A 27,427-nucleotide genomic window follows, 5' to 3' on the forward strand; every position below is an offset into this window, starting at 1 on the left:
TGGCTGCCCTCCATGGGAATCTGTTCCCAGCCCCCTGGGCAGCACATGTCCTTTCTGGGTACCTGGAGGCAGCAGGTACTGGCTAAGCAGCAAGCTGGTTATCTTTGGAGAGGTGGAGTTTGTTGGGCCCTGAGATGGGGTTTTCTAGACCCTGGGAAGATAGTTTCTTCTCTGAGAGCTGCTTATCTTCAGATTTGTTTTGGCCAGTGCTGTTGTTGCCCTTCTGAGAGTTGCTCCTTAGGTCTCAGTAGTCTCTGTCATCTCTCCCCGATGTTCAGCATGACCATCAGAAGATTTGTTTCCAGCTGGAAGAGTAAATTTCCAATCCTCATCTCTCCAGCCCTTTCCTTGTCTGGGGTTAGTGCCCCTCCCTGCTGACCACACTGCCCAGGACTCACTCTCTCCACAGTGCCTCAAGCCATCCACCCTGCTGTGGTCTGTCAGGCTTTGGCTGGGGAGAGGGTGAGGCAGGCTGGATGAAAAACCAGTAATACTCTTGTGGTACTTGGCTCTGCATTTCTTTTACACAAATAGAAAAAAACCCCACCGTTTCCCAGCTCACTAGCAGTCTGGCCAAAGTCAACAGTTGGATGAAGAGCAGCCGATAGAAGCTAAATCCAGGAAAGACTGAGGTGTTGCTGCTGGGGAGAGGGAAGTGCTTTGAAGAGTTTGCCACCTTTGCCTCCAGCTCCAAGGAGGATGCCTGGTGTTAAGTCACTAAGAGAACAGTTTGCCCACCTGTACTCCCTCTGGCTTTTGCTTCCCCAGAGAACTATGATCATCAGAAGTGATCAGAGATTTGGAAATGCTTTCTATATACAGTGGGTTAGGAAAACAGTATTGTTTTCCGGATACCTCAGTCTCAGTGATTTAGACTTGGTTATTGTGACTCTGCGTATCTAATCTTGAAATTGCAGGCGTTAAAAAAACCCTGTGGTTGATTCAGAAAACAGAGATCCTCCTATCCATCTGTGCAGTTTCTGGGAGTCTTCCAGCTCAGTCCTCAGTGGAGTGAGAGGAAATCACTCACCTGCTCAGTTCAGAGAATGGGCACCTTGTCAGTTCATCTGGGACCGGCAGGAGAGCCATGAGATCCAGAGCATATAATATTTTTGTACCTTCTCTACCCTAAGACTAAAGTAAATATAGAGCAGAGTTCAAGTGGTACCAAAATTCATTGAAAATAAAATGTTTACACACAAAAGTGCTGCAGCAATGTGTGGGATCCCTTGTTGAATGAAATACAGGTGTTATTTGGGTCCTGCAGGTATATGTAGCACTAGTATGTAGGGGAACAGACCTCCCTTAGTTCTCTTGACTTCTAGCCTGTGTCCTCAGGCTTATAGAGAATCCAGCCATTGACCTGCACCTCAGAATAGGGCAGCTGAAGGTGCATGTTGGATATTTTTGAACTATTGCAGATGTGGGTCAGTCTGTCCGCACAGCTCCCTCCCATCCCACATCTCTTAATTTTGATAAGCACCTAATACCTTTAGGTATTTCTATGTGAAGGTGACTGAGGTCTCTCAGCTCTCAGCTGGACCTTTCAGCTGGTAGAAATCAGCAGGAGCGCTCACACCCATGCTCCTGGAAGGAAAACTCTGCTCCCTCTGCCTTCCCTCCTTACTGCATGTTCTGTCCTGGACCACTGCCACTGTGAGCTCCAGAGGTGGGTGCTACAGGACAGGCCAGAAGGAGAGGTGTCCTAGGAGTCTGCATGCTGATTTCGCCCTACAGGCTGTGCCTGACACAGAGAAAGTTGTCAGCAGCTCTGATGGATGAAGAGCAGGCAATTGTCTGTAAAAGAAGAGACCACTGCCTCTTTGCAGAGATCTGTGCTGGCCATGTGCCTGGCTGAAGGAGTGGAAGTGAGTGATACGATGTTGAGGGAGGCTGTAAGACTGAATTAATATGAGGCCCTGGGACTTCTAGTGACAGGAACATAGTGCTTGAAGTGTCAAACTCCTCTGCCTCTTCATTGCCTCTTCTCAAGCAGGTGGAGGTACAAGCTTCCATGATAACACAAGCTCCACACTCTGCAGATTCGGAGCTACCCCATCTGTTTCCCATCCTCACTCTTCCCCCTAGGACAGCCACACCACTGAGAGAACCTGTGGCAGTGCAGATCCCTGGAAACTGGCCAAGATCTGGCCCTGCTTTTACTAAGATCCAAAAAAATGGACAGGGATTGCTAATGGCTTCTGATCAGATCCATACTGCTGTGGTGAGCTCAGGTGCATTTCCTGAGACACCTCGAGCAAGCCAGTTCCTGTCTGCCCAGCATGGACTGACTCTGAAGACTTGGAGGGGAAAAACCTCTGCTTTGTTTTCCCTGACCATGAGCCAGCTGCTCAGCATGACAAATTGAGATGGAAAGATGCCTTTTGCCATTGACTTCTGTAGCCCAGGCTTGAATGGTATTACTCAACTCAGTCCACAAATCCCAGTGCTCATCCGCCTAGAATAGAACCAAATAAACAAATTAATTCAAAGCAAATCTGACCCCCCCCACACCTCCTCCCTGTTTCAACTCACACTGGAATGCTTTGCCAATGGGATTGCAGTAGGATGACTTTTCCTCAAGTGTTGCAAACCATAGAGTAATGTTCCTACTCTGTTTTTCCTATTTGAAGTTGGCACTGCCCCTTGTAGTAAGGTCATGTAATCCCTCTTTCTTTGGAACTGAAATGCTAATGATTATTTTATTTAAAGCCCTTCACATGTTGTTGTTATGGGGTTTTGTGGGTTTTGTTCCAAAATTTGGTAATCCTGGGAATGACAAGAGATGTTCCTAAAGACAAAGGGTGAAGTTCCTTCAGGCAGGCAGTGTGTAGAGCCCAGCCAAGCTCTGCTGCTTGCACATAGCATGCTCCCTTTTCTCAGGGATAGACATGATGTGAAGGTTTTCAAGCAGAAGAGCTGATATTTCTCTGTGTTATACTACTGCCACCTTCACCCAGTGACTCTTCAGATCTCAGGGCCAGCACTTGGACAGTCACTGGTGTTTGGGGGAATGCACGTCTTTTCCTCAGGGTGCTTCCATCTCTGCAGTAGAAGACCTTGGAATCCCAGCCATGTTCACCTATAGCACTGTGCTTAGGATCTGCTACTAGAGATCAGAAAACAAATGTGCCTGAACTTCCAAGGTTTGGTAGCTCCTCCCTAGCCTCCCTAGAGTTCCATATGGCTTTTCTTTTGTCACTAACAAAGCTAGCACTAGCACACCAGGTGACAAAGCAGTACACAACAGTCATCAGAAGTTCCTTTTCTGGCTGCAGGGCTGAATTAGTAGCTCAGAAATGTGTGGGCAGGTCATGCCTGGCTGGCCTGGCCATCTGGGGTAGGTGGTGCTCTGCAGAATCTCAGGGGAGCTTCTGAAAGGGACTGAAGCAGAACTGAAATAAGGTTCACTTTAATTATTCTGGCTAGCCTTGCTGATTATTGAAAAGAAGCACTATTTGCTGTCCTCATCTCAGTTTAGATCTTGATTTTAAGACAATAAATATTTTTGTCAGCACACTCTCTTCTCCTGAAGAGATGTATCGGGAATTTGGGAATCCACCGCTGAGGTTTTGCAGAAGGAAGACAGCTATACTGCTTCATGTAGGAATGCTTTCTAGTAAGGAATCATTCGGCTTCAGTTTGCAGATGTTGTTAGCTCTTTACACCTGGCATTTTGTTCCTGTGGAGAAGCCTGTCCCCTCTAATCACAGCACCTCTTCTTTATCCTAAATTGAAGAAATTGAGTACTTTAGGTTTTTTACAGAAAGGCATTTTCACCAGTCCCCCAATTATTTCTGTCATATTTTTTCCTGTATTCTCTCCATATTTTTGACATCCCTTAGAAGATGTGACATATTTTACATCACAGCTAGGATGATATTATAGCACGTATCCACCCTCCTGTAATGAGGACGTGTAGGGAGGCAAAAATACCTCCCTGTTCTTGCAGTGTTTCAATGTCCTAATGTCAGGGCATTGAACTGACAGTTCATATTTAATTGCTTGTCATTAGCCCTGAAATCTTTTCTGAATTGCTGTTTTCCAGGATCATCTCCAACTATCTGCAGCTGCTGCCTGCATTCCTTCTTCCTAGAAGTGTAATCCTGCATTTGGCTCTATTAAAATCCCATGTTGCTGGGATGTATTTACCCTCCACAGAGATCCAAACTGCTCTGTGTGATTGCTCTGTTCTCATCACGATACACCACATTGCAAATTTTTGTGTCAGCAGCACACATTATCAATGTCGATTGTATGTTTATTTAGAAATAAAAATATTTATTTCCAGATGAAATTCTTGAATCATGCCAGGCCTCATACTGATCACCCTGGAACCCATCTAATTCCCTCCCCAGTGACAACTACTTCTTGTGTTCTCTTTCACAGCCAGTTTGTTATTAATTTTACATGTGCCTGATTGACATTGTACTGCCTGTTTATTTTTTATTGAAATAGCATAGGCTCTCAGATGGTTGGTGTGCATGTGTCTAATTCTATCAAATTATGAAAATGGACTGCTTTGACAAGAGTGGTTCTTCACAGACTTCCTTGGCTCTGACGTCACTTTTTATTCCTTTTGTTTAGTTGCCAGTTAATTGACCTGTGTGTCATCTTTTCCATTGTTCAGGGCTGATTTCGGGCTTGCTGGCTGACAGTTACCTTGTGTGTTGTTCTTGACCTGCTTGAATACCAGCACAGCACGAGCTCCCTTTCCATCTCCCCAGATCTTATTGTTATTCCAAGCTATCCAAGGAATGTCTGCAAGGCAGAGCTGCTGTCAGCCAATTCTCATTGAATCACCCAGTTCTGTTTGGTTTAGAAATTTGTGTTCCCTGTAGACACTGTAACACATCTCTGCTGACTGTGACAGGGAAGATGGCAAAAACCACAGAATGGGATAGACCTCTCTGGGCACTTCAGTGGGAAGTGCCACTCTTTGCTCAGCCAGTTCATCAGAGATGGAGGTGTTGCACAGGGTATGCAGAAGAGTTGTCAGGACTGATGTTCAGAGGCAACCAAGGCTGAGACTTTCAAGAAACTGAAGGAGCACATGGGCAGCCAACTTATTTTGGCCATTGGCTGTACCAAACCTTTTTCCTTGCAGGTAGTGCAGGTGAGAGTTAGATACTTTTGTTGGAAAGCAGAGTACCCTCTTGGAGGCTTAGTGCTGCAGTCAGTAAAAGGAAATGGGAGCAAGTGCAGTAGATCAATATCTCACACAAAGAGCTGTTCCTTGTAGTCTGCATGGCTTTATAACAGAGTGTGTACAAGATGTGACCTTGTGAGCTGGATGGCTTCTCTGTGCTTAGTCCCCCGAGAGTACCAAAAGCCATGAAAGCAGTTAGTGCAGAAAGTTGTAACTGCCCTTACAGACTTCAGTTCTTGTTTGTGACTCTCTTGTTTGTGACTCTCATGGGCCAGGTTTTGTGTATTTGCTTGGTCTGGCCTCTGCCCTGACTGTCTTACTGTGTTTTTAGTGCTTGTTTGGGGCTGGAAAGGCAGGTCCTGTGAAAGCTTCCACCATAAGAACGAGTGTATTTGGAGCTGCTTATGTTTGCTGTGGTCAAGGAACAACACACATCTTCAGTGTGATGGGCGGGCAGAGATTCTTCAAGGCAGCTGAATCATCCCTGTGGAAGGACAGCCTGATGTGATGGTACAGAGAGGGTGTCTTGGTGAATACTGTGTCCTGTCAGGCTCAGGACATGGGGCATGGTTCCTAGAGGGAAACAGTGTGCCATGGTGATGACTGAAAGTAGGGGAAGAGTGGGATCCTGCACAGGTAGACTAATCTCTGTGTCCAGGTGGCAGCTCAGGCAGCTTGGCAGTGAAGGTTGCTGCAAGGTACATTGGTGGACAGGCACTGTGGGTTAGTGCAGTCACTTGTGAGGCATATTGGTCCATTGTTTCTCTTCCACAGGATTCAGAGCAGAATTGGCTCTCCTGTCTCCCCTCAGCACACAGGGTCGTCAAGGACTGTCCGTCGCTACCCAGCCAGCAATGGCCAGCTCACCTCTAATGCACTTCCCAATGGGAATGGACATGAGCAGAGCAGATCTGGCCCACACGCTGTTTCCCAGGAGCACACCTTGTCTGCAAAAGGTAAGGTCTGTAGGGCTGTCACTCTTTTGGGGCTTCTTGCTGGGGTCATGGGAAAGGGAAACACTTTAACTGGGATCCCCAGGAAACCACTGACTCCCAGGACTGTGCTGCTCAGTGGAATGAAAAGGAAAGGCCAGCATGGGCATTGCTGGGCTTGGCAAAGAAAGGGGCCCTGCTGAAGGAGGACACATCAGGGAAGCAAAATGCTGATGGCTTGAGACAGGAGCCGGGGGATATGACAATTGCATCTCAGAGATGTTGAACATCACCCCAGCACTCTTCCCCCGAGGGGAATTGCCTCAGTCTGTAGGAATGGTGTCTCCCAGCTTACTCCTCAGTCTGAGCAGCTCTCAAGGTCAGATTGTGCAACCAACATCTATTTCTTCCCTTTGGCTGCTGCTTTGATGCCTTCTGACATGAGCAGGGATTAGGCCAGGCTGCTGAGATATGCAGATGCTGAGCTCAATGCTTTTCCAGCTAGGACAGGTGCCAATTGTCTTCTGCAGCTTGGTTCTCTCCTGAAGCTGTGATTCCCCAAGGAGGCACCATGTGTCACTTCAGCCCCTATGAGTAGGGTCATGAACCTGTCTGAAGCTGCAATCTGAAAGTGGGGAATGAAACAGGGAGTGGGGTGGGCACAGCAAGGGCAGCACATGACTGTCCCATTGGGGTGGAATGGAAGGCTCGGGTGTCAAGCCAGCTGGTTACACAACAGTTCAGTCTGTTGACCATTTTCCACAAGTCCCTAAGAGCTCTAAGTGTGATTTACCATCATGTGGGAGAATGGTGAGGGACCAGAAGGAGGACCATAGATAGCTGCAGGAGGTCAGGGGACACTTGTAGGGTGACAATGGTTTTCTTAAAACCTGATGCTCTCTCTTCTACATGACAGTGTGTTTATATGGGAAGACTTCCAGTGGTTTAAGAGCAGCCAGTCTTCTGACTACTTATGTGGTTGGAGAAAGACTATTGCTTAAAGTGGAAAAACTCCCTTTATGATGAAGTTAGTGCATGTGTGTCCCTTCACACTGTTATGCCACTCCAAATTGGCAGAACTTGCTGCTTGCCATCGTTCATATGTTGACAAACTCTTAGAGATGCTGGAGCAGAAAACAGGCTGGAGTGAGCAGGGGCAGAGAGATGGAACCGCAGAGTTGCAGAGTCAGCTAGGTTGGAAAAGATCTTTAAGATCGTTGAGTCAAATCAATGATGTAACACCACCTTGTCAGTTAGGCCATGGCACTAAGTGCCACATCCAGTCTTTTCTTAAACACCTCCAGGGATGGTGACTCAACAACCCTGGGGAGGGACGTAAACCCCTCTTTGCACTGGGAATGCTCTGGAGCTTGAGCTACGAATGACAGCTTGAGCTGCAAATAACAGCTCCCCTGGCCTGGAGATGCTGTTTCCACTTAGCACTCTTTTTCTTTCATAGGGGCCAACCTGACAGAGAAGATTAGGAAGATAAAAATTGTCTTCACACCCACCATCTGCAAACAGACGTGCCAGAGTGGGCGCTGCTACAACAGCTGCGAGAAAGGAGACACCACCACTCTCTATAGCCAAGGGGGTCATGACCACGATCCCAAATCTGGCTTCCGCATCTGTGAGCACTCCCATGTCCTCCACCTACTTTCTTGTCTGTCTCCCCACTCTTCTCTTCCTCCTTTTCCTGACTCTACAGACTGAGGGCTTGGGCTGCTGTAGGGAAGGGAAGTGATGGCTACTCTCAGTGCCTTGGAAGATGTCTTCTGGGGTCTTTGGGGCTTACTCTCTCTCTGGGGGAGGAAGAGAGATTTTGCCTCGTTGCTCTCTTTCCTGGGCAAGCAGATCCTGTTTCCATCTCACCCTGGGTAGAGGGGGCTGTATGTGCTTGAGTCAGGCCTGCAGCCAAGCCTCACCACCCCCTTCTTCTCAGAGCCAGCTCTCTGCTTTAGTTGGCATCCAGTCTTGGGACTGACTTTCATCACCTAATTTCCTCCTGTTCTCTCCTTTCACTCACATGGCAGCCAGGAGAGCTGGCTGCAGGTTGCAAACTGTTCTTATAAACAGGGCTCTCTGAAACCACTGCTCACCTTTCAGAACCACTGGGATTGCTCATCAGGTCATTGGGATATCCAGCTGGGGGTTAGTCACATTGTCTTGGAGCAAGCTGGTGGGAGAAACATGCTGGACTTGTTGGGACTCGTCCTCTGAGTGCCTCTATATCATGCAAATTCTTCTCCTGAGAGAATGAAAAGTCTTGCTGTTGTGGACACTGATGGAAGATTGTGTTCACAGAAATTTCTGCAATGTGTCTCCTCCCCTTAAACTGGGTGCTGGGCTTGAGCAAATGAGCTTGAAACAGGATGGGTGTTCATCCCCTGGGATGAACCTGACAATCCAGTCAGGAATGTGGAGCAGCAGTGTCTCGTCTCATACTGAAATGAGTCAGGATAATCTGTCAAGGAACCCCTGCATTGCTTGAGTTTAATTCACACTGAGAACTGCTCTGGGTTGCTCCAAGTATGATGAGGTCAGAAAGGACATGACTTTGGTTTCATCTGTAGATGCTTTTTCTGAGACTGTGCAGATGAATTGCTCCTGATTATTTTGTCCCACTCCACATTTCTCCCACATGAACTGCTGGCAGGGCCAGGGCTGGATGTGAGACAGGCTCTGAGGATGTGGCTCTCTGCCTGTTCTGTCTGCCTCTCCCATCCTGCTGAGTTCCCTTCTGGGCTAGGAGTAAAAACTCTGCCAAGTGGGGAGGGGGCGATGCAGAAGTGAATAAATTAGGCAGACTTGGCTACATATGGCTGTCATGGCTCCTGAGCCACTCCAAAAGATCCTGCTGTGTCAGCAACACCACCTTGGCAGCCTCCAGGACATGGGTGCCCCAGCCTGGCTGTGGCCCCAGAGCCTAAGGGAGGGTTCATCTTCTTCCAGCCATGACTCCAGTTGTGAGCAGAGCATGGGGACCTGGTCCTTGAGACATCATGGGGTTAGTGCTGTCCAGGTGCAGCTGCCTGGTGTCCCCCAGCTGCCCTTGGCTAGAGCCAGTGTCTCAGTTTCTCCTCTGAGCTAACCTTTCTTTGCCTTGCAGACTTCTGTCAGATCCCCTGCCTGAATGGAGGGCGCTGTGTGGGCCGGGATGAATGCTGGTGCCCCTCCAACTCCACAGGGAAGTTCTGCCACCTGCCAGCTCCCTCTTTGGAAAAGAAGCAAGGAGGAAGAGTCCCAAAGACCCCAGCTGGCAGCTCCATGAGGCACTCCACATATACCCTGCCCTTGTCCAACCAGCTTGGTGAGCATGGCCAATGGCTCTAGGCTCCACATTTTACGTCTACTTGTGTGCTCCTCAGATCTTTTTTAACAGGCCTGAGGAAGCCACTACCTTTTTATGCTTGCTGTTTCAGGCCAGGTTGTTAGACAGGAGGTTTCCATAGTTTCTTGTGGAAATTTTGATAGGTTTGTCCTCTTTTTAGGCCAGAGAAATATTTTCTCTTAGATGCAGTCTTCCTCTAGATTTCCTGGTGGGCTCAGTCTACCTTTCCTCCCGTTTGACTTTGTTCATGATGATACTATTTGGGTGCCAAATTGTTGCCAGATTGTCACAAATGTGGTATACACTCATCTTCCAGCTTCCCTAAATCCTTCTCTGGTGAATGTCCACATCAACCACCCTCCAGAAGCCATCGTGCAAATTCACCAAGTGGCCAGGGTGCGGGGTGATGCAGAGGCGTCGGAAGAAAACAGTGTTGAGGCAGTCCTGGTGCCTCAGCTGGCCGCTGTGCCCTGGTACACCTATTCCCATGGGAATGGGAACAGCATTGCCACCGAGAGCAGACAGCAACAGCAGAGAGCCCCAGGGCTGCTGGGGAGATGCTTTCGGGAGGCTCTCCATGGGCAGGTAAGAGGTCATCTTCAAGTGTTGTGTATTTCTTGTTCTGGGGTAGGGGAGCGTTGGCTTTTGGGGAGAAAGGGGGTGGATTTATTCTGTGAAGCTGTTCAGCACCAGCATGGGCATCATGCAGGTGCCATGGGTACAGGCAGCAATGTGTTAGTAATTGGGAAGAAAAACTTTCCTTGCTTTGATCCAACAGAGAGACCTCACTGCCTTGCCCTGACCAGGCTGTGCCCTGGGGCAGCACAGCCCAGACTTGATGGCTTTCACACACAGTCTGGTTTTAAAAGGGTGCCCTATTTATAGCAACATTTACAGCCACGCTCTGCGATTATTGTAGGAAACGTATAAAACATAGGAAAATTCCTTTCCCTCTCAGACGATAAATGGAAGTCTGATTTCCATGGAACCATGCCTTCCTGGAGAGCTCGACTGGGGCTTGGGAAGCAAATGCACGTGAGGGACTTTCTCACCCCTGTCCCACAGTCATCGTAATTTCTTATTTTGTCTTTCCCCATATGTTTCTCTTGCGTCACTGGAAAAGCATTGGAGGTTTTTGGCACCCACAGGAACACCTGTGAGCTCCCCCAGAGCAGTTCATGCTCAGAGAGACCCCCAGCCTGGCAGTCTGGGACTCAGCCCCCTCCCCACTGCTCCCCAGCCTTTTTTGGGGGGGCTGCTCCTAGTTCCCATCCTGTCCTTCAGTCACTCCCATCCAAGTCATTTCTAGCAGGAAATATTCTTAGCCATTCTCTAGTGCAAAAATAGAGGAGATCAGAACGGGGGGCTGGAAAAGCCCTGCTTCTCTGTGGGGAGATGGCAGTGCTGCAGCCTTAGGAGCAGAGGATGATGATGCACGAAGGTGCTCACGGGTGCCTGGAGAGGCTGTCAGAGATGCTCTAGGGGCGGCAGGGGGTACCCTTGCTGTGCTCGCACCTGGCCCAGCGGGGGGATGCCGTGCCTGGGAGAGGGTGAGCAGCTCGCGGGGTGCCTGGCTCTCCCGCCCGCCGCAGCCCAGCCGCTCGGTATGCGAGTGCTGGGCAGGCGGCCACGCGTGCCTGGACCGCCGCCAGCTCCAGCCTGTGGCCCAGCGGCTCCGCTCTGATGGGGAAGCCTGTAATCCAGAGGGCCTTGCCGAGAGCGGGGGAAAGAGAGGCTCATTCAGCAGAGGAAAGTGCCTGACAACAAGCTCCCTGCCGGGCTGGAGCGGTGCACCCATTTCACAGGCTAATCAGCCAGGCAAGGGGCTGATTCTGGGGCTTTGCCAGGTGATATCATCTCTGGTTCATCTCTGCTCTGTTTGATGGCCCCTTCCCCTCTGAAGGGTGCAATCAAGGGAGGTTCTGTCTGCACAGCTTTTTACTATCTTAATCCACATCCCTGATCCTGCTGTGTCCCAGTGTGGAGCTGTGCCAAGAGGGCCGTGCCAGCCTCTGACCCCAGACAGCTGTTCCCTGTGCTGGCTCTGCTGCTGTCCTACCAGCTGGGCATGTTTCCTCTGCATCCCACAGAAGCCTGATCTGCTCCTCTCTCCACAGTGCACCAACCCCCTGCCAGGGCTAACCAAGCTGGAGGATTGCTGCGGCAGTGTGGGGCTCTTCTGGGGCATGGACCAGTGCCTGGCCTGTCCCCCCCGGCCAGGTGAGTACTGCTGCTGGCCAGGAGCTGGGACAGCACCAGGGACAGCCTGCACCCTCGCCGGGCAAAGAAAAATGGCTGCCTCGTGCAGCCGACGCAGGGAGCAGAGCTGCGGGTCTTGACACATGGCTCTCCTTGGCCCAAGGTCCTCAGGGATGGGCAGCACGTCCCAGGTGAGTGCAGGGTCATGCCAGCTGCTGCCCCAGGGAACAGTGCTCTGGGCTGGGTGCTGTCCCAGGCTCATGTGGCCAATGGTTCCCACCATGCTAGCCCCATTCCGAGGGAGAAACAAGAAAAAAGCAGCCGTGGTTTTAGGAGGTGCAGTTCTAGGTTGGAGAAGGAGGCTGCAGACTTGGCCCTATAGAGTTACGGGCTTGCTCTGGGCCCAACACGGGTTTGGCAGGGGCTCTGGAAATAACACTACATCAAACAATTGGCAGGAGCACACCCGGGGTCCGTTCCAGGGGCATGGGCGTCCAGCTCTGTTTCTGCTGCACTTGGGAGCTGGACAGACTGATCTAGCAGGAGATGGGGATTCCTCATCTCCTCTGCTCAGGGTGCTGTATGACGAGCACGGCCCCTTGCACCACGGTCACATCCTGTGTTGCCATGGAGAAGCCATACAGGAGGACTCCTGGCTGGAGAGGAGGCAGTCCTGTGGGCACAATGGCTCCAGCATCCAGTGCTGTGTGGGTGTGGTGCAGGGCAAGGTGCACTCCCCTAGTGGAATGTGGGCAGGGAGCTGCTCACCTCTTCCCTGCCTGCCTGCCTTCCTGCCTGTCCCCTTTCACTGCTGCCTGCCTGCTCAATCACATCCCTTCGCGGGATCAAAGAACTGAAGAAAACAGACCCCATGCTTCAGGAGACTTTGGACTCCTGAAATACAGTGTAGGTATCCAAGGTAGCAGGTTTTGTAAGCAAGTGTGCTGTTGGTGACTTCTAGGTCTGCTCAGAGTTTTCCTGCTCGCTTACACACACATTCCCAAGAGCTGAATTTGTGTCTCATTATCCTCCCTGAATTCGATTCCTACTCAGCCAGGGGTAGTGCTGACTGGAGCCAAATTCCTTGCAATCACAGACGAGGTTGTCAGCATCCTGGAACCCAGTCCAGATCTTGGGAGCTCTGATTGCTGTCATCTTCCCAAGCTGCATGGCTGTGCTGTGGCCTTGGCCATGCTGCTCCTTGCCTGCCCTCACCCATGTGCCAGCCCCAAAAAAGTCCTGGGCATTTGTGGTGTGGGGGTGACCCCGGGGTCTGCAGGTTCAGTGCAGGCAAGGAAATGCCCCACACAGGCCTCATCCCCTCTTCTTTGTCCCTGACCTTCACAACCCCAGTCATGGCTTTCTCTTCCCCATCCCACAGCAGTCTCCCTGTTTCTCACCCATCTTTCTGTGACCCCTCCATTAGGGAGCAGGGGGGCTGCTTAATCCTTCCGTTGGGCTGCAGACTGATGCAAAAACTCTGCACCTCCTTTCTCCTTCTCCATGCAAGGTGCAAGGTGATTGAGAGAATGCAGACAGAGCTGCAGCAATGATTTGCTGTGCTGGACTTAGAGCTTCAAAATGTGTCTAATTACAGGCTTCTAAGATGGGAAAACAGACACAAAATACCCCCATGTGCTCCTTGCAGTCAGCCAACCAAATGCACTTAAGACCTGACTCCTAGCTGCCAGCAGACTCCACAGCTCACAGCTCCACACATGCTCTGTGTCCTGGGAGCAGTTGCAGCTCAAGGCAAGTTGTCACTGCTGGTCTTCACTGAGTGGACAGATGCTTGTCTGACTTGTTTTTAGACTAATTCCAGGGAGATATGAAAAATATATCCATGTGGGTCTTTTATATTCCTTTGCCACAAGAAATTCCCTCTGGCTTTGGGTGATGAAGTTCCTCCTTGGAGACTTAATGGCTCTTTTGCTTTTGGCAGGAATTCAGGCTAGTTGAAGGAGCCATTTTCATCCTGTTCAATGGTATACAAGCATCCTCCTGCTTTGGCCACCCCTGGTGTAAGGAGCTGTAAGGCAGACACATGATGGAGGCAGCTTAAGAGAGCCCAGGTGTTGTGGAGTGAGGAGCCCAGGTAGATGGCATGCCTTTCTCTGGCGTGTTGTCTTCATACACAAGGTAGCTGACTCCAGAGTGGACTCAGCAAAACAGATCTTTCTCAGTGACCTTACCTCTTTCACAGAGCCGCCAAGCACTGTGACCTGTCACTGCCTTGTGCCTTGTCTGCCAGGGTTTCCAGTTCCATGCCAGTGTGAAGGCATTGTTCCATGCACTTCCTGCCTGTAGACCACATCCCACACTCACATTCCTTCTGCCTTCTGCTCTTGCTGGCCTGTATTGTGTTCACTCAAAGTCACTGGGCTGTAGTTCAGTGATCTGGTGTCTCGTGCACAGAGATAACATGTCCAGTGTATGTTTCCAGCTTTCTTCTTAGCATTCTGATCTTCAGAGACAACTCCTTGCTCTCATGTGTCCCAGGGAAGCATGCACCAGAGCAGACTTGACAGCATTGGGAATTTAATTCCAGCAAGTAGAGACAGAAATGGCAGAAGCTAGTTCAGTGTAAACACTTACAAACGTACAGAAGTGCAGCCAGGCAAGAGCTAGACAAATGGGGAACTTGTTTGGATTGACTGTCTGCCCGAGACACTGATTGTTAGTAGAGTCTGGATACGTCCGGATGTCTCCATCGTCTGCAGCTTTCATGTTTGGTACGTGTTTGTGTGCAGAAAGACATCAGAGAAGATGAATAGGAGGGAGGCATCTGTCTGAGCAAACTTACCATGACCAATCCTCGCTATTTTTTATGTTTTGCTCAGCATCAGAAAAGCCAAGGCACTCAAATGCTTTGTCTGCATCCTAATGAGACCATGTTAAAAGCTGAGTTCAAAATTAAGGGTTGACCTAGCCAGTAGTCTCTGTAGTGAGTGTTACTTTAGCCTTAGATATTTCCTAGGCCATGCTCAGGCTGTGTGGTTTGCTGCTGGGGGGCTGTATATTGTTGTCTTCAGAGAAGTGTGCACAGAGCTGGGTGCTCCAGCAGGCTATAGTAGAAGTTCCTGGGAGCTGCTGTTGCTCACGCAAGTGAGAAATAAAGACAGGACCCCCATGACATGTCAGAGAGCCATGGGAGAAGGGGGAGAGCCAAGAGCTTGCTCTATGAGCTGTTGGAGCAAAGGCTGGTTGTTGCCTGGTCCATGAAAGAAAGAGATGAGCCAGAGACAGGGTCCTGGAGGGTGGCAGGACACCTGCATGCTGCCATGCAGCTGCAGTCCTTCAGCTTTGGCCAGAATTTGGTGGATGAAATGTGTTGTGTTGCAAGATAGGATAAAACATGTGGAGACATTCAGTGACTCTCGTGGGTCTTTCGTACTTGGAGAAAGCAATGAACACACACTGAAAGGCTAGAACAGAAGGGTAGGGGCAAACAGGAGCTGGAAAGTAAAACCTGGAGAAGACTGATAGTAGGAAAAGAGAATTAGAGGCTGGTGGAGCAGCTGAAGTAGAAACACTAGGATGTGACTGAAAGGGAGCTCAGGAGCCAGCACGGTAGTTGAGCAGTGCTGGTGAGGAAGCTGCACTGAAGCAATGTCCTGTCCTGTGGCAAGCTCAGGATGCAGGGCTAGTAGCAGGTACACTGCTGGGCAGAGCTACTCCTGCTTTCCTGCCAGACCATATGTTGTTTTGGTGGATACAGTGGTCTGTGGAAAGAACATGTTGGAACAATATTAAAAGATGGTCTGTAGGAATTAAACCCAATGAGACTGGAGCTACAGGTCAACACATACCCCACGGCAGTTGTGAATTTGGATACTGGTTTTCCCAAAGCCTTGGCCCTTCTCAGGCACATGGGGATAAAGGAAACTGGTAGCAGAGAGTTCTGTCCAGAGGGGATTACAGCCCTGCTCTTCTACCTCCTCTCTGTCCGTGAAACCACACACCTCTGGGACCAGCAGCCTTCCAGGAAAACACCCATATCAGTGGACACCATCTGCAGTACTGCCAGAAGCTACAAGCTCACCCTTGTGTGCAAATGACAGACTTTCTGGGTGCAGGAGTAAACCTGCATTTTCTAGCTCCTGATTTCTCAGTGCCCCCTGTCCCTTATTTCCAGCTACAGTCAGCCTGAGCATGGGCTGGGCTGTGCACCCACTCGTGCTCACTGCAGACCTTCCTGGGCTGCTTTCTCTCCTCCTACGGGTTTTAACTGCATTAAGAAACAAGTCTTTGAAGGCTATTGTTTTGTTTTTATTCCCACTCCACGTGTTTTTTTGAAGTTTTTTGTCCTAGAGAAAAGTCTGAATTTCACTGGAAAGTTGGATCTTGTAATGTCTGGCTTGGCACCCGCAGCACTCCCCGAACAGACCTCCCACTGTGAGAGGGGTGGCAGCTCACCCGTGGAGCCGTCATCGTCACAAACGCCGAGTGGCTCTGCAAGCCTCGCGCTCCCCTGCGCTGCGCCTGCAGGCAGTGGAACAGCCACAGGATGCCCCTTGAAAATCAACCCCCTGGTCTGCTCCTGGGAACAGATGGGGTAGGATGCAGGAAAAAAATTCCCTGGATATATGGGAAGGAGGCTACAGAGGCCACTGTTACCATGTGCCACAGGGAGTCTGTGTGAAATAATAAAGAAAGGCTGAAGGTGGGGAAAGAAGCTGAAACCTCTGCAGGGTGGTGCCAGCACCACAGAAAGCAATGCTTAACCTGGGAAAGCACAGCATTTTCAGGACTGCTTTGTTCTGCACAGTGCTTGTTTTGCTCATCGTTCACATACAACATTGTCCTGGCAGCACACAGCAGCACAGTGTTACAAAACTAGGGGGTTTTAGGTACCTTGTTGGAGTTGGAAGCCACCTTGGGAGCAGAATATGGACCTCTCTGTTGAAACACCAAATGGCAAAAAGGAATTATCAGAGTCTTCTTCCTTCAAGCATTTTTTTGCACCTTCAGGATCTTTACTGATCATGAGTAGAGCCAGAGGCCTTAGTGTTGTATCGCACATGTAGCACTGGTGCATGTCCTCCCCACCACTACTAGCATAATTCTTTTGGGGGCATTGGAGAAAGTCTTGCTGGAGCCTCCTTACAACAGGCCATCCAGAGGAGAGCAGGCATGACAGAGCTAGACAGAAGGATTTATCTCTTTCCCTCATGTCCATTCTGCCTCAGAACTCAGCTGAACCCCACAGCCACAGCCTGCTTCTTGCTGTGGCACCTCTAATACATCTCTGGAGGCTGCTGTGGGGCCCAAGCTGCTCTGCTCTTCTGCCACGGAACCCAGCAGCTCATATCCTCTGTGCAGTGGAGGCTGATTTTCTCTACTTCACACTAAAGCAGGCTGAGGCTTGACTGAGTCCATCATCTCCCTTTCTCCAGGTGTCATGAGACCATTCACTCCTGCTCCTTTCACCTCCCAGGACTAGCAGAGGCACCAAGCTACCCTCAAGGTTTCTCAGTGAGCTGATGTCTTTAGTATGGTAGATGGAAAGAGTCAAAATAAAGGGGCTAGCTTTCAGGAAATGGGCATTTCCTCTCTTCTTATCTGACCACAGGCTTGCTTCTTCCCCTTTTAACAGAGTGGTATTGTATGGACTAATGTAATGTCTCATCCAACATTGTCTCACTTCACACCCTTGTGCCTACCACCACTAGGAGAAGTTTTCCACTTCACCACCACCCTGAGCTTCTCCAGACAGTTTAGCCAGGGCTGTTGAGTAAAATCTCTTCTCCTAGGAAGTGATGAAAAATTAGCCTAATTGCTTAAAGATTATCCTGCTAGGCAACAAAACCTCTCTGCCCAATTTCCATGTACTCATTTCCTGTCATATTATGATCTACTTGAGTATTTTTCTAGCCGGGGACAAAGATGCTGGAGGGAGTCCTGGGCTGTGGCTGCTTCACACTCACCTCCTTTCTGAGCCTGTGAGCTTATTGCATGCATGCTCCTTTGTATGAGCCCAGCCCTGGCAGGGATGCCTGGTGCCTGCAGAGCTTGCAGAGAGCTAGAGGAAGCAATGAGGAGAGCCAGGAGGGACTCCTAATGTGCAGCTATCTGGTGACCACATTGGTTTGGCACAGTGTCCCCATGGCTGAAATGCCCAGGAGGCAAGGATGTGAAATCACACTCTTGAATCAGGAACCAGGGCTCCCTGCCCTCAGCAAGTCTGAAATCTGTCTGCATGACAGATGTAACTCAGCTGCTCCATCTCTAGTGTCAGGTTCTGGAAGAACCCTTTATGGAGAGAGTGTAGACAGACACAGGACACTGGGGCCTCTTTAGCTCTGGATGCAACAGATTTCTGTCCTGTCTGATCATCAGATTAGCTTTTTCCTTTTGGTGGGTTCCAGAGGAATAGCCTCCTACCAGCTGCATGAGAGAAGGTTGGATGCTGATCCCCTTTGCAGGAAACCCAAGTGTCCTAGGCTGTTTTTTTCAGGAGGTTTTGGCCATCTCTGTTGTCATTCAGCCACATCTGAGTGTGTGGAAGGAAATAGTCCTCTACTCAAGAAACCAAGCACAAAGCTGAGAGTTAATAGCTTATATCCTTCTGCAGCCACACACTGTCTTCCCTTGTTGACAGATCCTGGCAGCCTCCATCCAACACTTCAAAACTCTCTTGGTTCCCCTCTTGGTACAGAGAGATCTGCTCACATTACATTACAATTATTCTTTCCAGGGAACATGGGTTTCTTTGCAGAGTTAAGATGTTTGTCCGTAGCTTCACAAGTGATTGGCTGAAGTAGAGGGGTTTCTCCAAACTGGAGTTTGGTAAGTGCTAAGGTGGCACAGACCTGCAACTCATCTGCCCACCACTGACATTTTCAGCCTTGCCCTCTCCCCAGCAGCATCTGTAGGAGGGATGCTGCAGAATCTGTTTCTCTGCAAATTTTTCAGAGGGGGAGCATGGCTCTGACATGTCATCACTGTTTGATCTCCAGCATGCTTGGCTTCTGCTCAGAGGGCTTGCACATAACAATGGTGCTTCATTTGAGTGTCTGTTATCACATTGTGCTGAGGTTGACAGATGTTTCCAAGCTCAGTTAATGCCTGTTGGCATCCCCGAGCCCACAAGCTATGGTGTGGGAGGACCTGAAATCCCACCGGGGTACTGAGCCTGGAGCCCATAAGCCAGAGATGTTTTTTACCTTCCCAGAAGGTTGAAAGGTACCCAGGGTTTCTCAGTATCACCAGGAGCTCCCTCATCCCTAACATCCAGATATTTGTTAGCACCTGCTGCCTACAATTCGTGACTAAACTGTTGAAGGGGGTAAATAGATTTTTTTGTCTTTGTCATTCACTCAGCTGCTCAGGATCAATGTACATATGGAAAACCTTGTAGCTTCATTTAATATACCTGAGAAAACCAGATTTTCTCTTCTCCTTCCTGGTACAGGCTGGTAATGATGTGTTCTCCTGTCTTTTATTTCCTAAGCACCTTTATCTTAGGAGGCTGGTCTCTAACTTTTGCCTTAGAATAACTGTCCTAGAGTGGCTTTAAATTGCTTTATAGAGTTCAAGTCTTCAGGACAAAGAGTTATGGGCATGCCTGCTCTCCTCTCACAGAATGTGTTCTTAAACTTTGCAGGCTTTCTTTGTGGTCTTAAACTTTGCAGGCTCTTGCCAAGCATCTCCTGCTGTAAGGATGGTCCCAATTTGTCCCTGGTTCTTGAAGCAGCAATGTGTAAGGAATCTGCCAGACCCTCGATATGACTATTGCCATGGAGGGCTTTCTACATATGACACCAAGGAGAGAGCTACTGATGCCAGGCAGGAGAAATTAGAGTGGTTAGAATATGGCTGGGCAGTCACTTAGCTGTTGCATGCACTCCTTGTTCCCAAGCAAAAGATCCAGAAAATTTAAAAGGAACCCCACCCTGTGAAAATCCCTACCTTAGGCAAAGTACCCTTCTTCCTACCCCACCCCATTCTTACTCACTTCCCAACCCATCCACTCGAATTCCCTTTTCCTTGCTCCAAAATTCAGTGCCTAAAGTTGACTTCCTAGGAATTTATGGGCCACATTTTACTTGCCTTTAAAAAATTTGGAGAGGTTTAATTGTGCGTGTTACAGAACATTTTGAAACCCACAAAATTATTTAAAGCAGAAATCTGAATTTTTCTTTGATGAGAGGGATTGGGGCAGGAAATCACATGCAGTATAAAAATAAATGTAATAAACAGGGCCTGAGTTGTCATTTCAGCAGCTTGTCAAGGACTTCAGCCATTCATTTTACTCTGATCTCCCTTGTCATGTGCCACCTGGCTATCCAAACTGACCTAGAAGGACACAAAGTGACACAGGGGTAGATATGAGGCACAGGCAGCGCCTCTGGGTCACCAGTTTGGCACTTGCCAAGAAGCAGAAGACACTGCATGAGTGACGTGGCTGCTCTTACCTTTCCCTCTGCCCTGGGAGTCATCAGAAGCCCATCCAAGGCAGGCCTAGGGACCCTTTTCCCTCTGGAAGGAAGGCAGAGAAGGGAGGACCCTGGTGGCTGGCTCTACTGCCAGTGTCCCACACTGTTTGCTTTTTTCCCCAGCACACCCTGTGATTGAGAATGGACAGGTGGAGTGTCCCCAGGGATACAAAAGGCTGAACCGGAGCCACTGCCAAGGTAAGGATGCTGATTTCTTCTGTCTCTCTCCTTCTCACATTCACTGTCAGAATTGAAATTATCTACACAAAATACATTTATCTAAATCCCTGGTGTAGCTCAGCAAAGAATGTGACTTATAAAAATCTTCATGTTCTCATCAAGAATGAAAGAAAACCAGGTAACAGAGGACTACGTGACTCTGCTGACAAGCACAGTGAGCACACAGTTGGGCCAGTACAAGAGAACTCCCCTGTTAAGTCCTACTGACCCAGAAGGACCTGTGTTTATGCTCTGCTAAGTGTGAGTGTAAAAACACTTCTTCCATGGTCTGAAGCAACAGAAATTCTGTTTCCTAAAAATATTTGTGAAGGTTATCAGCTTGTTAATTTGTTCATTTACAAGTAGGAGCGTGCCAATTTGAACATTTACAAGTGGGAGACTGCCATAAAAGCAATGCCTTCCGTTCTGACTGTGTCACTTGTTCTTGCTGCTGGGCTCCCCTGCCTGCCCCATGCTGCCAGGATGGATCCATTTCTCACTTCTGTGGTCCCTCAGTTCCATATGAGGAAGACACCAACCTCTCCCCTTTTCTCTCTGATTCATGTTTATTTGGCATTTCTTGGGCCTACACTGTGTTTTTCTGTCCTCTGACTAAAGAGGAATTTTATTGTTCCCTTCTTGTGATCCCCAATAATCTGAGAGTTGTCATCTCACAGATGCAGCAGGGAGCAAACCCAGGGCTGGCAGTCCAGTGACTCATCTCTTTTAGCTGGGATTTTCCACCATGGTTACTTAATTAATGATTCAACCTCCCCACATCGTCCTGAGGGAGAACTTTCACCAACACAACAACTATTCATCTTGGTGCTCAGATCTCATCCCTTGTGTGGCCACAGACAGTGCTGTGATTATGAGGAGCTACCCAGAGACATCAAATATGAGTTGGAGGAACAAAGCAGCTGGAAGGACTCATGTCAGAAAGCAGAGATCTGTAGTGCCTGCTCTGGATTTCTGTCCCCTGTGGATCAGGGAGGAGCAGAGGGAGATGACAGTGTGGATTTGGCTAGGAAGATGTTTTTGCACAGGAAAAAGCATGAACCAGAGATTTGTGCCTCAGGATGCTCCTTTATAAGCTGGACTGGAGAAGTTCTGTTCTTCAGACACTACTGCTTCAAGGTGCTATTCCCATCTCTACTGTTGCAGCAGAATGTGTGACAGGAAGTCTTAGCACCTCACTTTAGGGCCCAGAGTGAGCAATTTGGTGGACAGATGTAGGAGAGTCTACATGGAGCCTTCTTTTGCCAGCCCAGGTAGGAGGGGAGACTACCTGGCTTTGCAGGTTATTGTTAAGGAACTGTGACTGGAGGAGGACCCTGCAGAAGCCCACTTTCCTGTGTTCAGTATGGACAGGAAGGGTTTTCTCTAGTGCCTTCCAGCAGAGGAAGAAATAGTTCACCTTTCCAGTATCTCCTTTCCTCTCCTTGCTGCATCCTATTGAACAGAACAAGGCTGCAAGGAGTCTGAGCTGAGAGTGCCTGTCAGAGCCAGCCAGGGATCCTCCCAGTGCTGCTGGGACTAGCAGGAAGGATGGCACCGGAAGAGGTCCTGGAGGCTCAGAGGTAGCGAGGTGTGCATGCAGAGCAGTCACTGCACATGACACACCCTGGCACCTTGGTGTCTGTAAGTCCTGGGAGGCAATATGTGTATTTGGTGTCTGTTGCTGACCTGAGTCCTTTCTGCTGACCAAGCACTGGTCAGCCTGCACCTTTCCCCCACAGGCTGCCTGACTCAGTGTGCCTGATTCTGAGGAGCACTGGCAGGCTTGTGTGGGGTGGAAAAAAGCAGCTGAGGCAGCACATGGATCTCAGTTTGTGATCCCTGAGGCCTCTTCTTCTAGGCTGGCCCTAACCCTGGCATGCTGCAGGGGTAGGAGTGTGTAGCTCTGAGTGTACCTGCCTGCTTTTATTCCCAGTGGGGACTTCCACTGTGGCTGACAGCAGCATAGAGGGTGTTGGGATGAGGCCTGGATGTGGCCCTGTTTTAAGTTAAGGATATAAAGCCTAGCCTTTGGTGCTTGTTTATTTTGTGCTCTCATTACTCTAATCCCTTCAATCCCCTTGTTCATATGGGGTCAAACACTTTGTCCAGTTGGTCTGTCAGAATGATATAACACTATGACCATGCTGTGGAGTGACAGGGATAAGCCACAAGGCTCCTCCAGAGAGCTCTAATGTCTTTTCTGAGTGGGGTTCCCAGCATATTTGGGGTTGGTCACTGGTTGTTCTCATGAACTCTGTCCTTTGCTTGGTACAGAGCAGCAAACACCACATTGTGCAGCCAAATCCTACTCCTCCCTGTCCTTCTGCAGATCTCTGTAGCATTGGTACTGCTGATTGACTTAACTTCTGGCCTGGTCTTCATGGCCCTTGTATGTCTCACCTGTCTATGGAGCAGCTGGTGGGATGAATGGAGGAGTTTAAGAGCACAGGACTGGGGAGGACCACTAGGTCATTAAGTCTGAACTTCAGCTGTCATTGCTGGCTGCGTGTCTCACAAGACAGCCCCCTCCACCAAGCAGTAGTGCTTTGGCTCTGAGGAATAAGGCAGTGCTGGGAAAGCTGTTCCTGAGTCTTCAACCCCATCCATCTTGAAACAGTCCCTAGAGCACCACTGGGTGCTCTGAGGGCACTTGAGGTCTCACCAGGGCCATGCACCCTGGCATTGGGACTGCCCTGTGTCTTTGGCCTAACATCATGTTGGCATTTCTTGGTCTTGGCAGCTCAGAGCTGTCCTGTGAGCAGTGAGTGGGCCCCAAACCCTCTCACTGATGGCTTTCACCTCTTAGCTTGCAGTATATCTTCCTGTAGCTTGTCTCAGTGTGGTGCTGACGTTGCTCCCAGTCCTGCCGCTCTGTGTCTCATCCAGCTCTTCCTGCACTGCTTGTGTCTCCTGACACAGCACGTGCCTTCAGCATGCTGACTTTTCTGGGCCAAGCTCTTTAGTGAAGATAGGAGGCTGCATTATTCCATGAGGACACCTTCCTCCTTACTCTGCATCTGAAAACTGCCCTCAGCTCTCCTTAATGCACTTTTTGCCAAACCCTGTCTTCTCTGGCTTAGCTCATACATTCTTACATGGGGCTGTAGGAAAGCCTTTACTGCAGGCCAGATGGATGAACCCAGTGGTGTTTCCCTAGGATAAACCTGACTTCCTTCCCCAAGACTGTGTCTGATGAGTGCTGAGTCAGGGGCAGAGGCAGAACTTGAGGCAGGGTTTGAATGTGATGACTTCACACTTGATCACCCTATTCTTAGAAGAAGACACAGTAAGCCACAGCCTGGCCCACCACCCCTCTGCCTCTGGACGGGATCTGTCAATGCCCTCCCTGCATGCTGGCACTGAGTTTCTCAACAAGGATCCTCTGTGGATGACAGCTCTATGGAAGCAGTAGCAGGAATCAGGAGAAAGGACAGGACTCACCATTCCTGGCTTGCAAACAACCATGATAATAGTGACCCTGATAGAGTGGCTCACCGTAGCGGCCACATCTGTTTTCCACTAGGACTGAAAGAAGTCCCACAAGCCATCCTGCAGCTGCAGCAAGCAAGCTCTGCAGATGTGTGACTATTGTCACCACAGAGGTCCCCACTGTGCTGCTTGGTGTGGCGGCTGCCTCAGACACCAGCCCAGCTGAGACCCCTTTGTTTCACAACACCTGAATGGGAGGCACTGGGTAGGGAGTTTAGAACACCCTCAGCTTCTTCGCATCTGAAAGGTTCTCTTCTCTCCACAGATATCAATGAGTGCTTGATGCAGGGCCTCTGCAAAGATGCCGAGTGTATGAACACCCGTGGCAGCTTCCGGTGTACCTGCAAGCCTGGAAGCATGCTAGACCCATCCCGTAGCCATTGCATCTGTAAGTGCTCCAGGGAACCCCTCAGTTGGGCAGGGACCTGAGCAGGACCCCATGGCTGAGTGGAAGCCACAGCATGCTTCAGATCTCCTTTCAGGGTACCTGAGTTGGGTTGTTCATGCACTTGGGTCCCATCATGCATTATCATTCTCCATGGACATTGCATGGTCCCTGAAGAGGCTAAAGGGAATGTGCGTGTGGTGTGGCAGCAGAGGACACAGCCCCCTGGGATGAGAAAACTCCCACATGAGCTGGATTTTCTTGGGGATGACACTGCTGGGGCAAAGACCCAATGGCTGATGGCCAGGGGGTGTCCTGGAGAGAAGACAGGGCAGCCCTTGAACAGGCTGGAGGCACGAGCAGAGAAAGAGCCAAGGGGGAGAGCTGAGTGTCCCCCGTTCTCTTTGGAGAGCTCGGGGCACCTCGGGCGCTGACGCGGCTGTTGTGTTTCAGCGGACAAAGCGGTGTCGATGGAGCAGGGGCTGTGCTACCGCTCGGCAGCCGGAGGCGTGTGCACCTTCCCCCTGTCGCACCGCATCACCCAGCAGATCTGCTGCTGCAGCCGCGTGGGCAAGGGCTGGGGCGAGAACTGCGAGGAGTGCCCCATGCCCGGCTCAGGTGAGATGTGCCTGCTTCAGCTTTGCTCTGGTTACACTGGGGTTTGGGTTTGCCTGAACACAGACAGCTGCAGGACCCAGAGCTGAGCAGTGCAAATGCTGTCCTGGGAGAGGGGTACAGAACCCAGGAGGCAGACCTGGATAATACTGGGAAGATGAGAAGTCCCTGATGGGAAACCACCCTGTACCAGAGGGAGAACACAACCATGTGTGTGCCTGGCTTTATTCAACAGCCCTTTTCTGTCCTACATCTTTTGCTGGGAGGAAAGACAGGTGAGGATGAATTTGAGTACCTCAGCGTGGGATTGGGTGGAAGGGAAAGCACAAAAATCCTCAGGGACCAGAAAAATGTTCAGGTGTTTTGAGCACAGTATCTTGAGTGCTGTGTAGAGTGCTCAGTGCTGAGGTACTCCGGGTTTGCTTTTATCTGCTCCCTTGCTCAGCCTGGACCTTCCTGTGGCATGTCCTCTTTCTAGCAGTACTGACCATGAGAAGGGATTTCATTTTTGGGGTCTGGGAATGCCTGTACAAAATCCACACTGCTCTGTGAGCACATTCCTTCTGCTTGAAGCATCAACCCACTGCAATTGAGATGTGTTTCTTTAAGAATTTAACTCTTAGAAATTACAGAAAATTATAGGACTGGGGAAACTGGCACCCGCACTCACATACATGCCACCCATCTTCACTCCTTTATTCCACTGTCCCACTATTGTGTCTGGGTATGGTAAGCCACGTGATCCCTCCACCAGCCTCCAACCTCTGTTTTCTAAAGTTTTGATTTGATTTTCCTTCACAGAGGCCTTCAAGGAAATTTGCCCAGCAGGACATGGCTACACCTACTCCAGCTCTGATATCCGACTGTCAATGAGGAAAGCAGAGACAGAAGAGCTGCCCCTCAGCTTGGAAGAGCAAGGAGAGAACAGCAACTGGACTTTGGACTGGACAGTGAGGAGACAGCAACTGCAGGACAGCCTGCGTGGCAGCATCCTGGAGGCATTCCTCCACCCTGGCACCTCAGCAAGACAGGGTAGTGTGGGGTCTACTGCTTAAAGCTGCTCCATCTGGGCCCCTAGCAAGGGTGGAAAACTTCTCAGGGCCTGTCATATGCCATGGATGGACCTCTAGCTGCAAAGGGCTCCTACAGACTGTAGTGTTCCTGAGGCATGAGGCACTAGGTCTTCAAGTCTTTGGAAAGAAGGTTGAGTGTTTCAGGCTCCTGCAACTGCATCTTTGCAGTTGGTGCTGACTGGCCAGGCTGCCTCCATCAGGACCTCAGGCCTGCATGGCAAGCCTAGCACTCCAGTCCTTGGGCTTCTGTGCAGCCCAGCTGGAAGGCAGTGTGACCAACTTCTTGTGCCAGTATTTGCTGGAGCAGTTGTTCCTGGGGCACAGTGCCAGGAGTCCAGGTGTGTCGGCTTTGGGAACAAGCTCTTGCAGACAAATGTGATAGAATGGCAGTGTCTTACAGGTGGGAGATGAAGTTAGGGCAGTCAGGGTTTCAGGAGGATGCCTATCTGACTTCTCTCTACTCATGATGCACTGTTTCCTTTTCCAGGTGAAATTTCTCCTGCTGTGCAGGTGAGTAAGGTTTGTCTTGCCACAGCTCGATGCATCTGTGGTAGCTGGATGGGTTGGAAGTGGGATGTCATACAAATTACCTAAAAGAGTGGAGATTTAGATTAGATATTAGGAAGAAGAAGGTCTTTACTGTGAGGGTGGTGAGACACTGGAACAGATTGCCCAGAGAAGCTGTGGATGCCCCAGCCCTATAAGTTTTCAAGACCAAATTGGATGGGACTCTGAGCAACCTGGCCTAGTAGAAGGTGTCCCTGCCTATGGCAGGGGGGTGGAACTAGATGATCTTTAAGGTCTCTACCAACCCAAAACATCCTATGACTCTATTCCTGCTTACACTCTTTTTCACTGTTCAACCAGGCAGGTATGGGAGTTGTGGCTCCAGCCCTGTCTACACTGTATCTGACAGGGACTGAAGCTCTAGAAGAGAGGGATTATCCATTATGAACTCAGTCCTAAAGAGCAAAAGGGTGAATTACAGCAAGGATCTATCCCACTATAAAAGGACATCAAGGAGGATTTTGGTTTGAAATTCTGGTCTCTGCTGCATTTTTATTCAAGTTTGCTCTGCTTTCACCAATTTCAGTTAATATCAGCTGTACTTACACAGCTGAGGTGTGGGCACTCACTGTCAGACTGGCCTGGCTGTAGGGCTGATGGGCAGCAGGATAAGAGGAACTGCTGTAGTCAGCTTTAGGCGTGCCTCTCTCATGGAGCCCAGTGTCCTGCTCAAGCCCAGCTCACAGCCAGCTCTCTCTGTGTTGAGGTGGGTGTAGCAGAAACACCACTGGAGCAGTCAGGGCAGGAGTCTCCAGTACTGGCTGTGTGAATTCTCCGTGTTGGATGGAAGCAGCCTGGGGACTGATTTTCTGCTAGGCTCTCCTAGGGCTGTGTGAATTTATTTGAGTCTCACTTGAAAAAAGTGTGCCTCTTGATCCATGCTGTCGGTAGAGATCTGGCCATATCTCTCCTGAGCACATCTCTCTGCTTGCTATATCAGCTCATCCCTCAGACATATACAGCACCTCTGAGGGAAGGGACAGCACTGCCACTGTCACTGCTTTATAAACATGAAGTAACTTGGGTCAAG

General features: G+C 49.8%; 1 protein-coding gene across 4 annotated transcripts in view; it reads left to right on the top strand.

The window, feature by feature from the left end:
- Positions 1-27,427, top strand: part of LTBP2 (latent transforming growth factor beta binding protein 2) — a 71,294-nt gene that overhangs the window by 26,248 nt on the left and 17,619 nt on the right. For all 4 annotated transcript variants that reach the window (XM_064423855.1, XM_064423854.1, XM_064423852.1 and 1 more), the window contains 10 exons: positions 5,924-6,105; positions 7,541-7,711; positions 9,191-9,391; positions 9,729-9,997; positions 11,530-11,632; positions 20,173-20,247; positions 24,023-24,145; positions 24,596-24,760; positions 25,559-25,789; positions 26,318-26,340. In XM_064423855.1, the coding sequence (XP_064279925.1) occupies positions 5,924-6,105; positions 7,541-7,711; positions 9,191-9,391; positions 9,729-9,997; positions 11,530-11,632; positions 20,173-20,247; positions 24,023-24,145; positions 24,596-24,760; positions 25,559-25,789; positions 26,318-26,340 (1,543 nt within the window). The remainder of the gene's footprint in view (positions 1-5,923; positions 6,106-7,540; positions 7,712-9,190; positions 9,392-9,728; positions 9,998-11,529; positions 11,633-20,172; positions 20,248-24,022; positions 24,146-24,595; positions 24,761-25,558; positions 25,790-26,317; positions 26,341-27,427) is intronic.

Source organism: Passer domesticus, chromosome 6, assembly GCF_036417665.1.
Source record: "Passer domesticus isolate bPasDom1 chromosome 6, bPasDom1.hap1, whole genome shotgun sequence".
NCBI classification, from domain to species: Eukaryota; Metazoa; Chordata; class Aves; order Passeriformes; family Passeridae; genus Passer; species Passer domesticus.